The sequence below is a fragment of the Podarcis bocagei genome (genome assembly GCF_964188305.1).
Source record: "Podarcis bocagei genome assembly, chromosome: 14".
Lineage (NCBI taxonomy): Eukaryota > Metazoa > Chordata > Lepidosauria > Squamata > Lacertidae > Podarcis > Podarcis bocagei.
In genome coordinates, this window is record NC_138139.1 from 780,225 (window position 1) to 792,593 (window position 12,369).

General features: G+C 40.8%; 1 protein-coding gene across 1 annotated transcript in view; it reads left to right on the forward strand.

The window, feature by feature from the left end:
• SNUPN (snurportin 1) overlaps positions 1–12,369 on the forward strand; it is a 41,587-nt gene that overhangs the window by 898 nt on the left and 28,320 nt on the right. Inside the window, exons 2-3 of the mRNA XM_081170667.1 lie at positions 1,090–1,252; positions 7,705–7,864. Of these exons, the coding sequence (XP_081026793.1) occupies positions 1,095–1,252; positions 7,705–7,864 (318 nt within the window). The 5' untranslated portion in view covers positions 1,090–1,094. The remainder of the gene's footprint in view (positions 1–1,089; positions 1,253–7,704; positions 7,865–12,369) is intronic.

Below are 12,369 nucleotides of genomic sequence, written 5' to 3' on the forward strand. Positions count from 1 at the left end.
AAGTTTCAGCTGCCGTCTGGACTCCATATGGTGCCTTGCGTCCAAATGTTGATAGAGACCACCAAGTCTCATGCAAGTTCAGCAGTGGTATCTCGAGAGGCAGATGAACCTATGCCAAAAAAAGGACGAAGTCATGCCAGGCCATGTTTTGGTCTCCCATCTTGATTCAAAATGGCATCCAAATGTGGGTGAAGAGGCTGCCCCAACTTGGGAATCCTCATGCTGAGTTTGGTGATGACAAGAGAGACAAGCTAGTTAGCAGAGACGCAAAGACAAGCTAGTTAGCAGATTTCAGTCCGTTAAAGACAAGGCTTTCTGCACCTGATGAAGCAGACAGATTCATCGCCGTATAAACGTTTATGGACTAAAAGGCCATTGGAGCAATGAGAGTGAATCTAATTTTGGTCCAATAGGCTGCTTTCTTCACACACACCTTTGACCTGCATCCAGACAAACAAGTGGAATCATCAGAGTTCAAGGACATGTTTCAGCCAGGCAAAAACTCTGGGGCCAGTAAGGGGCATGGCCTGGAGAGAGTGACAAGGGCCAGACAAGAGTTCTGAAGGGCACATTGGCCCCTAGGTGTGAGACATTCCTGGCTCAGAGCAGTCTTCCTCTCAATTTAAGAGCTGTGAGCTTCATCTTTGGCCTTTGGGCTTCCTGGAGGTATCCTGGGTAGCCACTGTAGGAATCGTAGAATCGTATACAGTGGTACCTTGGGTTACAAACACCTCGGGTTACAGACTCCGCTAACCCGGAAGTAGTACCTCGGGTTAAGAACATTGCTTCAGGATGATAAAAGAAATTGCGTGGTGGCAGCGGGAGCCCCCATTAGCTAAAGTGGTACCTCAGGTTAAGAACGGTTTCAGGTTAAGAACGGACCTCCAGAATGAATTAAGTTCTTAACCAGAAGTACCACTGTAGTTGGAAAGGACCCCAAGCATCATCTAGACCACTCCCACAGGATGCAGGACTAGATGGACCTTTGGTTGTGTTTGCAATGGCTTGACCTACTCTGAGCTGAACCAAATTAATTCTGCTGTACCTAAATGTCTTGGTCTGGCTTTCTTTCCCCTGTCTCACCTACAGAAACAATGGAGGAGCTCAGCCAAGCTCTCGCTTTCAGCTTTGCTGTCTCCCAGGACCTCAACAGCACAGCAGCACCACACCCCCGGCTGGCACAGTACAAATCCAAGTACAGCTCCTTGGAGCAGGCAGAGAGGCGACGGCAGCTCCTTGCATTTCAGAAAACGTAAGGGGCATCTCTAAATGGCTATATTTCCATGTTGTTGCAGGTATTATTTATTTATTAAATTTCTATCCTGCCTTTCCTCCAAGGAGCCCACTGTGGCACACATGGTGATTCTTCTTCCCATTTTATTCTCACAACAACCCTGGCAGGTAGGTGAGGCTGAGAGACAGAGACTGGTGAGCTTCATGAATGAGTGGGGCTGGAATCCTGGGCTCTCAGGTCCAATACTAACCAAGCAATGTAAACCAAACCATCAATATAACATGGGAATGCAAATTCCACGTTCAAAACGAAAGAATGCTAATCATAGTCATTCCACATAATTAGGCAACTATAAATCTCCCAAAGCGGCATAAAAAGGAGCCATGGAAGCAAATTACCGTATTTTTCGCTCTATAACACGCACCCGACCATAACACGCACGTAGTTTTTAGAGGAGGAAAATCCGTAGGCATGCCACCCATAGGCATTTCCTCCATAACACGCACAGACATTTCCCCTTACTTTCTAGGAGGAAAAAAGTGAGTGTTATGGTGCAAAAAATACGGTATATATGAAACATTGGATTGTATCCAACTAAGTTCTCCTTGGAGTAGACCCATTGAAATCAATGGACCTAAATGAATAATGTTCATTCGTTTCAATGGATTGGCTCTGAGCTCACACTGACTACATCTCATTGTCTTCTTGTTCATCTGTACAACAACCTTGTAAAGCAGGCAAGTACCGTTACTGCCATATTGAAGACAGGGAGTGGGGAATTTAAGAAGCAGACACATTTGCCACTAAGTTACCTGCCACACTCACCTGTCGCTCAGGAAAGATAATAGTTAATATATTTAAAAATATATATAATTGTCTGCAGGCAACATGCCAGGTGCTGTCTCTTAAATTCTTAAATGTTTATCATTTCTGGCCTTTAGCTGTTGTATCTGAAATGGACTCTACCTGTAAGATGATGTAGTTCTCTTCTATCCTCTTCTCATATTTTTGACTATCATTTTAGTTTTTTCTTTCTTAAGTTTAAAGCCTGCAACTAGCCCAAATTCCGTAATCTTCTCTATCACTATTGGCACACTTTCTTTTGGGTTCTCCGTGGTTATAGTCAGGTCACTGGTGAAGGCTTTTACTTTGAAGGTCTTGTTTCCAACAAATATACCCCTTATTATACCCCTTCCTTTCTTTTCTTTTCTAATGTTCGTATTCAGAATTTCCAACACCAATATAAATAACAATGTGAATAAAGGACACCCCTAGCTTGTACCTCTCTTTATATTACAATTTTCTGTTAGATTGTTATTTATAACTAGTTCAGCTCTTTGTTGCAAGTATATTGCGTTTATACCTTTATAAAAAAATTCTCCCACTCCTATCATTTCTAATTTTTTTTCACAAACCTCCAGGAGACATTGTCAAATGCCTTCTCTGCATCAATAAATAACAGTGCTACCTGTTTTTCGATTGTGACTTCCAGATACTCTAGAGCAGGGACGTCCAGCTCCCAAGAGACTGCGATCTACTCCCGGGGGGGGGGGGGACTGGCAGTGATCTACCCATGGGGGGGTTAGTTCAGAGTTGAACTTTTTTTAGGGGGGCAGGTCAAAGTTGTTGCCCCTTTTTTAAACAGTAAGTGTGCAGAATTAAAATAAATTGCTCACCAACAACACATTCGCTAACACACAAACACAGCGACGCAGGGAAAGGCGGAGGGGCGGAGACATAGAATAGAATCATAGAGTTGGAAGAGACCACAAGGGCCATCGAGTCCAACCCTTGCCAAGCAGGAAACACCACCAGAGCACTCCTGACATATGGTTGTCAAGCCTCTGCTTAAAGACCTCCAAAGAAGGAGACTCCACCACACTCCTTGGCAGCAAATTCCAATGTCGAACAGCTCTTACTGTCAGGAAGTTCTTCCTAATGTTTAGGTGGAATCTTCTTTCTTGTAGTTTGGCTCCATTGCTCCGTGTCCGCTTCTCTGGAGCAGCAGAAAACAACCTTTCTCCCTCCTCTATGTGACATCCTTCTATATATTTGAACATGGCTATCATATCACCCCTTAACCTCCTCTTCTCCAGGCTAAACATGCCCAGTTCCCTTAGCCGTTCCTCATAAGGCATCGTTTCCAGGCCTTTGACCATTTTGGTTGCCCTCCTCTGGACACGTTCCAGTATGTCAGTGTCCTTCTTGAACTGTGGTGCCCAGAACTGGACACAGTACTCCAGGTGAGGTCTGACCAGAGCAGAATACAGTGGCACTATTACTTCCCTTGATCTAGATGCTATACTCCTATTGATGCAGCCCAGAATTGCATTGGCTTTTTTAGCTGCCGCGTCACACTGTTGGCTCATGTCAAGATTGTGGTCAACCAAGACTCCTAGATCCTTTCCACATGTACTGCTCTCAAGCCAGGTGTCCCCCATCTTGTATTTGTGCCTCTCATTTTTTTTGCCCAAGTGCAATACTTTACATTTCTCCCTGTTAAAGTTCATCTTGTTTGTTTTGGCCCAGTTCTCTAATCTGTCAAGGTCGTTTTGAAGTGTGATCCTGTCCTCTGGGGTGTTAGCCACCCCTCCCAGTTTGGTGTCATCTGCAAATTTGATCAGGATGCCCTTGAGTCCATCATCCAAGTCGTTGATAAAGATGTTGAATAAGACCGGGCCCAAGATAGAACCCTGTGGCACCCCACTAGTCACTCTTCTCCAGGATGAAGAGGAACCATTGATGAGCACCCTTTGGGTTCGGTCAGTCAGCCAGTTACAAATCCACTGAGTGTTAGCATAGGCAAGTCCGCATTTTACCAGCTTCTTTACAAGAATATCATGGGGCACCTTGTCGAATGCCTTGCTGAAATCAAGGTAGGCTACATCCACTGCGTTCCCTTCATCTACCAGGCTTGTAATTCTGTCAAAAAACGAGATCAGGTTAGTCTGACATGACTTATTTTTCAGAAATCCATGCTGACTATTGGTGATCACAGCATTCCTTTCTAGGTGCTCACAGACTGTTTGCTTAATGATATGCTCCAGAATCTTCCCTGGTATCAATGTCAGACTGACTGGGCGATAATTATTTGGGTCCTCTCTTTCCCCCCTTTTGAAAATAGGGACAACATTTGCCCTCCTCCAGTCTGCCGGGACTTCGCCTGTTCCCCAGGAATTCTCAAAGATGACTGTCAGTGGTTCTGAGATCACATCTGCCAGTTCTTTTAATACTCTTGGATGCAGTTCATCTGGCCCTGGAGACTTGAATACATCTAAACTAGCCAAGTATTCTTGTACTATCTCCTTAGTTATTCTGGGCTGTGTTTCCTCTGCTGAATCATTTGCTCCAAATTCTTCAGGTCAGGCATTGTTTTCTTTATCGGAGAAGACTGAGGCAAAGAAGGCATTGAGGAGTTCAGCCCTTTCTGTGTCCCCTGTTTGCATTTCAACATTTTCTCCTCTGAGTGACCCCACTGTTTCTTTGTTCTTCCTTTTGCTACGGACATACCCATAAAAGCCTTTTTTGTTGCTTTTAACCTCTCTAGCAAGCCTGAGTTCATTTTGTGCTTTAGCTTTTCTGACTTTGTGTCTACATGTGCTGGCTATTTGTTTGAATTCCTCTTTGGTGGTTTCCCCCCTTTTCCATTTTTTGTACACATCCTTTTTTAATCTTAACTCAGTTAAAAGTTCTTTAGATAGCCACCCTGGCTTCTTTAGGCACCTTCCATGTTTCCGTCTCATTGGTATTGCCTGAAGTTGTGCTTTTACTATCTCCCTCTTAACAAACTCCCAGCCATCATGAACTCCCTTTCCTTTTAGTATTACTGTCCATGGGATCTCACCCAGCACTTCCCTAAGTTTTATGAAGTCAGCTTTCTTAAAGTCAAGAAATTGAGTCCTAGTATGCTTGGCTGCTCCTTTCCGCTGTATAGTAAACTTCAGAAGAGCATGATCACTCGTGCCTAATGATCCTTCCACTTCTACCCCACTAACCAGGTCCCTAACCAGGTCATTTATTAGACTTAAAAAGGTAAAGGGCCCCCTGACCGTTAGGTCCAGTCACGACGACTTGGGTTGCTGCGCTCATCTCACTTCATTGGCCGTGGGAGCTGGCATACAGCTTCCGGGTCATGTGGCCAGCATGACTAAGCCGCTTCTGGTGAACCAGAGCAGCGCACAGAAACGCCCTTTACCTTCCCACTGGAGTGGTACCTATTTATCTACTTGCACTTTGACGTGCTTTCGAACTGCTAGGTTGGCAGGACCTGGGACCAAGCAATGGGATCTCACCCTGTCGCGGGGATTCGAACTGCCGACCTTCTGATTGGCAAGCCCAAGAGGCTTAGTGGTTTAACCCACAGCACCACCCACGTCCCAACTTATTAGACAGAGGGTTTTAACAACTGTTTGGCTGGCATGCTTACTTATGCTACGATAAGGCAAGAGTTCGCAGAGATTTTACGACTCATGTAATAAAAAGATCTCTATATGCAGTCTGGACAAAAAATAAGGGTATCCTGGAACAAAAGAAACCCTGGTGGTTGTTGCCGATGGGAGCCATGACAGTAAAGAAAATTAACAAGATGGTTGAATGGGTTACGTATAAAGAAATTATCTGTGAAGAAGGCAACTAACTAAGACTCAAAAATTTTGAAGAAATAAGAACTAAAGTCAACAATTGGTTACAATACCACCAAATACGTGACTTATTTAAACAAGATAAAAAAGGGCTTTAGTAAAGAACCTTCAAGATTCAAAAGTGACTTGATGATGACTTATGAAGCGATAAGAGAAAATTTGATAAAGATGTTTTACAAATGGTATTTAACACCAACCAAAATATATAAAATACATAAAACAAAATCAAATCTGTGTTGGAGGTGTAACAAAGCAGAGGGGACATTCATACATATGTGGTGGACATGTGATAAAATCAAAGGCTTCTGGGATATAGTGTACGAAGAGTTAAAAGAAAATGTTTAAACAAAACTGTTAAGAAAACAGAAGCTTTTTTATTGGGGATACTAGACATAGATATTGCCAGAGAAAATAAGAAAATATTCCTTTACACCATGGGAGTGGCGAGAACACTAATTGCCAAAAATTGGAAAAAAGAAATAATCCCGACAAAAAAATAATGGCAAGACAGATTATTTTATTATATTAAATTGGCCAGATTGACAGAGGCAATTAGGGGTCAAACCAAACAAAAATTCCAAAAAGAATGGGTAAAACAAAGAGAATATTTTTAAGAGCAGTGCCCTCAAATTAATACTTGGACTTATTTTGATTGATTTCTGCAAAATAATTTATGGTACTTAAATTAAAAACAAAGAAAAAGGAGTAATAATGAACTAAAAAGGAGATAGTTTACCAAAAACGATAAAAGAACCATGTTGAGGATTAAATCAAATGGAAGAACTGAAATATTGTGTGTGTGTGTATGACTATTTGTTTTGTATAAGTTTTCATATGTTTACTTTTTTGTTTTGTTTTATGTCTTGTTGTTTGTTTCTCTCTTGATTCTGTATTATTATTTTTATGTTCAGTTTGACAAGTGTGTGTATATGTGTTGTAAATTGAATAAAATTTAAAAGATGATAGATAGATGGATGGATGGATGGATGGATGGATGGATGGATGGATGGATGGATAGATAGATAGATAGATAGACAGATAGATAGATATAGATGATATATAATGACAACAAAACACTGTCCAAAATGTATAACATTTTATTAGAATGGTCAGTGAAGTATGAGGAGGTAAAATCAGCCATGGTAAAGTGGGAAAGAGATCTAGGTCATAATATACAACTCTCAGAATGGCAAAAATTGTGGAGGGAAGATCTTAAATTCACAGCATGGAATAAAATTGGTCAGCTCAGATTGAAACCAACAGACCATAGCAAGACATCAAAGTCAGTGTTAATTAGGATTGCAAAAAAAATAAATTAAAAAAAATTTCAAGATTTTGAAAGAAAAAAAAAGCTGATCAACTTTTCTGTCTGAATTTTCACTTTTTGAAATATGGCAACCCTATGTTAATGAAAAGTTCAGAAAGTGTCAGCCTGGCAGGCAGACTTATGAAGGCAGGATGCTACCATACAAAAGCTGCACGGTGGATTTAGTATAATGGTTTTAACTATGGAATTGATCGCTTTAGGGCTATTGCATTTCTTCCTTAATTTATTGTTCTATGACATTTTCCTTACTATCTCTGCTTTGGAATGGTGGTTTGTTCTAATATAGTAGTTGCATTGTTTACTGATTTTGTTTTGTTTTGTCTTTTACCCTTGTTTTATTGGATTTTTTATTTTTGTATATATATATTAAATAAAATATTACTGTTTTGTTTGTATGTCACCCCGAAAGCTATTGTTACTGGGCAGGATATAAAGAATTTTCCTTACTATCTAAGTTGGTGGGAAATTTCAAATCTTTCCTTCTTTTTCTTTCTCCTGACAAGTAAGCGATTGGATTATGTCAACCATGCTAGGAGGCTGGCAGAGGATGATTGGACAGGCACCGAGGAGGAGGAGGAGAAGGAGAAGGAGGGGGCAGGTGCAGACAGTGCAGACATGGAGATGGAAGTCGGGACGAAGCTACCAAAACGCTACGCCAACCAGGTGAGGGGGACTGGTAGCAGAGAGGAAAACTGAGCAAGGGGAAAACTGGGCTCCAAATAGAAGCCAGCCCTTGTTGCTTTTGTGTATATGAGGTATCATTCTGATTATTTCCCTCCTGGGACATAATTTTCCCCAGAGCCTTATTTGTTAGCAAAATGTGAATTCAAGTTTCTGGCTCTTTAGAGTGGAGGCAGGAGGCTGTAGACTTGTGGTTCTGAGAGCAGAACCTAATGGTTGATCTACCTGAGGAAGCGGGTCAGAATTAAAAAGATGAGGTACAAATACTTCCCCCAATCTAATCTGACAAACTGGGAACTTAATAAAAAATTATCTCTGTTCAAACAATTATAAATTAATTTCCACCCAAAAGGCTGAGTTATATATATTGAGAGAGAGAGGAGCTAAGCCAAAAGTGTCTCTGAAAAGCGCTTTTCTTATCCCTAATTTGCTTCCTGTGTTTCTTATTTATAAATTCCTTGATAATCTTTGGAGAGTGATTTGTCTTGACTTTTCTGGCATATTTGCAACTGTAGGAGACTTTTTACAATCCCAATCAAACCAATTAGTTTGGTGTTGGAATGAACTAGATTTGTACCTCCCTTGGACAATGCATGGTTTCAGTTCCTCTATTATTTGCTGATACAGTCCTAATTAATATGTTAGGTGCATTCATATAGTCAGCATAGACTTTCACACTATATTTTAAATCCAGGTTGTGAACAATTTTTCCTTTCTTTAGGGAAGGAAATATTTTCATACCATTTGCCATTGGTTTTTAATGCTATTCTATATTGTGTTGTAAGCTCTCCAGGAAATGTTTATTGATGAATGACTATAAATCCAACACCATTTAATGTGTTTGTGACCAAGCAGAGGTGGAATATACTGTTAATATACTGTTATATTGCTCCTTGTATATAACTACCGTAGGGTTTTAAATAGGATTTTTGGACAGTTTTCTTTTTGAATTGCTGGAAAGAAAATTGCCAAGTATTGATTGTTAGGGATAAATTGTGCTCTGTTTGCTCTAGATGCCCTGAAAATCAGACAAAAAATTCTAGTATATTGGGGGCCACATGTGCTAGACTATAACTTTCTCAATCTGGTATTTTGTAGTGATCAAGCTTTTTTTAGCAAATAAGTTTGTCTGACTGATTATAAATCTAAGAAATAATAACCACCATTAAGAGAGTGGGTTGTTGTTGTTTTTTGTATAGTTGGTACAATGTTAATAGATTTTGGGTTATATCGAATCCTAAGAATACTTGAAGGGAATCCATTGAAATTAATGGACATGACTAACTTGAGTACATTCATGTCAGTGGATCTCCTCTGAGTAGAACTTGGTTGACTACAACCTTATTTGATTTTTCTCCTTTGTGGCTTTGAGTACAAGCAATGGAATTATGGTCATCTGGGAGCATTATAGAAAGAGAAAGTGGAACTGCAGAGGGCCACAGATTCAGGCTATGTACACACCATACATTTAAAACCCTGGGAACTGTAGTTTGCCTCTCACAGAACTCCTAGGACCTTTAGCAAACTGCATTTCCCATTGTTCTTTTTGGAGTTAAGGGGGATGGTCTTTAAATGTATTGTGCTTATACAGCTTGAAAGTTGTAACTGAAACTGAGATCCAGTTGAGATTTCTGCATTGCAAGGGTTGGACTAGATGACCCTGAGGACCCTTTCAACTCTACAGTTCTATGCTTAATTAAAGAGTTTACTCATGTATAATGGTCAACCTAGGAAAAGTGGGAAAATAAACATAAAGAATAAACTACTTGAGGGAATGACCCTTATGTGATATTAATGTGACTATTTCTCATTTATTGATTTTATTTCATTTATGAGTCTCCTAATAAAAAATAGTCTCCAGATGACTTACAAAAATGCAGTGTTGTTTGCTTTTTTTAAACTAAAATGAAAATCAAACCCTGCATTTTAAATTATCCTAATCATTACTGTGAGTTCTGAAGTACCGTATTTTTCGCTCCATAGGACGCTCCTGACCAAAAGACGCACCAAGTTTTTAGAGCAGGAAAACAAGAAAAAAAAATCTGACTCAAATTTTGTACTAAACTATTTAAAACAGCAAAGTGTGTGGCTCCTGTCCACTTTGCTGCTTTAAAGCGAGCCATGGTATATAATGATGAGAATGGAAAAAGGACACATTCCATTATAATGTAGCTGTTTTCATTATCACTGGGAAGTCAGTATTGGCAGCAGTCACAAAAACTAAAATTTGAGCATTTTACTGTTATTAATCAAGAATATTAATAGTCAGGGAGAGAAACCAGGGCTGTGCAAATGAGAAGTGCTTGGAGTATGGAGGAACAGCAAAAAGATGATGATGATGATGATGATGATGATGATGATGATAATAATAATAATAATAATAATAATAATAATAATAATAATAATAATAATAATAATAATTTATTTATACCCCGCCCATCTGGCTGGGCCTCCCCAGCCACTCTGGGCGGCTTCCAAAAGAATATTAAAATACTGTGAAGCTAAAGATCAAATGATTGTGCTCCAGTTCCTAAATCTCTGAAGTTTTCTCAAAACAGGCATGGTTGTTTTGAAAGGAAGATTCAAAATGGAGTGACTGAGCAAAGAACAGAGGAGGAAAAAAGGGCAGATAAATAGCTTCCATTCAATACCAAGAGAACACAATGTTTTTGGTTTAGTATAGGTGGACTGTACTTGTAAGAATTTGTATAATAAATTATAGAGTTGGAGTGGAATATCAGAGCCTCTTTTCAGCAGTAAAGATTAGCTACTAGGAACATGGTCCACACACACAGGATGTCTGGTTATAGCTGTGCAGTTTAAACTGTTCCTGAGCCAGATACCTGCTCAGTTTTAGCTGAAATTACTATTACTGGTTTGTGGAGATGCTTTGCATGTATTTATGACTATTTCCCCAAAACTGCTACTTGAAGAAATCCCCAAACTTACTATTTTTAAACTTCAAATGGAGCTCAGAATCCAGTTAGGCAATCCTTTGCAGTTGAATTAGGAGGCACTGAGAGACAGCAATTTGTTGCTCCCCACCCCCACCCTCCACCCCAGGAGCACACAGCCTTCCCTCTGCTTGCAAACCTTGCAAACCTTGTCCGGACTTCAGGGGAAAGCAAAGTCTGTAGGCAGAGCAGTGTAGCTCCCCACCCCCACCCCCAAAAAGCACCCCAGCAGCACACAATCTTCCCTCTGCTTGCAAACCTTGCAAACCTTGTCGGGACTTCAGAGGAAAGCAAAGGCTGTAGGCAGAGCAGTGTAGCTCCTCCCCCCACCCCCAAAGAGCAGCCCGGGAGCGCACAGCCTTCCGGCTGCTTGCAAACCTTGTCGGGACTTCGGGGAAAGCAGAGGCTGCCGGCAGAGCACCGTGGCTCCTCCCCCCACCCCCAAAGAGCAGCCCAGGAGCACAGGACAACAGCGATTTGGCTCCAGGGAACACACATTCGCTCCATAAGACACACAGACTTTCCCCCTTACTTTTTAGGAGGGAAAAAGTGCGTCCTATGGAGCGAAAAATACGGTAATTTAGCAAGAACCACAAAAAGGGAGTGATATAATACTCAATGTAATAAATAGGAAAGGAATTTTTAAAAAGTCATATGAAAATGATAGCAAAAGCCCACAAACCACGAGGACAAAGCTAGTCTCCCCCTACGGATGGTTCCATCCTCAAATCCCTCTAGTCCTGCGACATAAGAGTTCCTGGAATGCTGAAGTTTCATGGCAACTTTGAAGCAACAAAGCATTTTAAATTTGAAGAGTCCTTCCTAGTTGCCAGTGCAGGGCTTACTCAGTGAGCCCTTGGGGTGAAGGCGAAAGGGAAGCCTTGGTTGGCTTTACTGTGAGGGCTGTTGAGGGCCTTTGACTTACTTTGTTTGCTTAGTTTTCTAGGGACAAATGCAGCCAGGGTTCTTTAAGTTCCCACTGGTTTGGGAAGCACGTTCTGTTTCAATGCTGTCCATAAGCAGGTGCCCGCTTGTTATGGCTTTCTCTGCAAAAGGAGGCCTTTCTTATCAGCCTTTGCTGAGCGATAAGCTTTCTCTTTCTCCCTTCTTGCCAGCCAGCCAAGGAAGTGGCTTAGAGCAGCCTTCCTCAAACTCAGCCCACCAGAGACTACAATTCCCATCATCCCAGACCACTGGTTCTGCTACCTAGGGATCATGGGAGTTGTAGGCCAATAACATCTGGAGGGCTTAGAGCTACAGCAGTGGGCTGGAATTGTCATTTTAGGGGGAGAAACTTAATTTTTGTACATTTCTTCAGTGAGGGATCTTAAAAATATGTTTTTGGGTGTGAGTTCACACTTGCAATTATTTTTGTGATTGGAAAACATTTAGCTTAGTAAGTCTACTTTTGATTAAGAAGCATATAAACAGCTTTCAGAAAATGAAAGACGTTTACCTTCTGAAAAGTGATTAATAATAACAACAATAATAATGAATAATAAAACTTCAAGCACTTGGCAATCATTTTTTTGT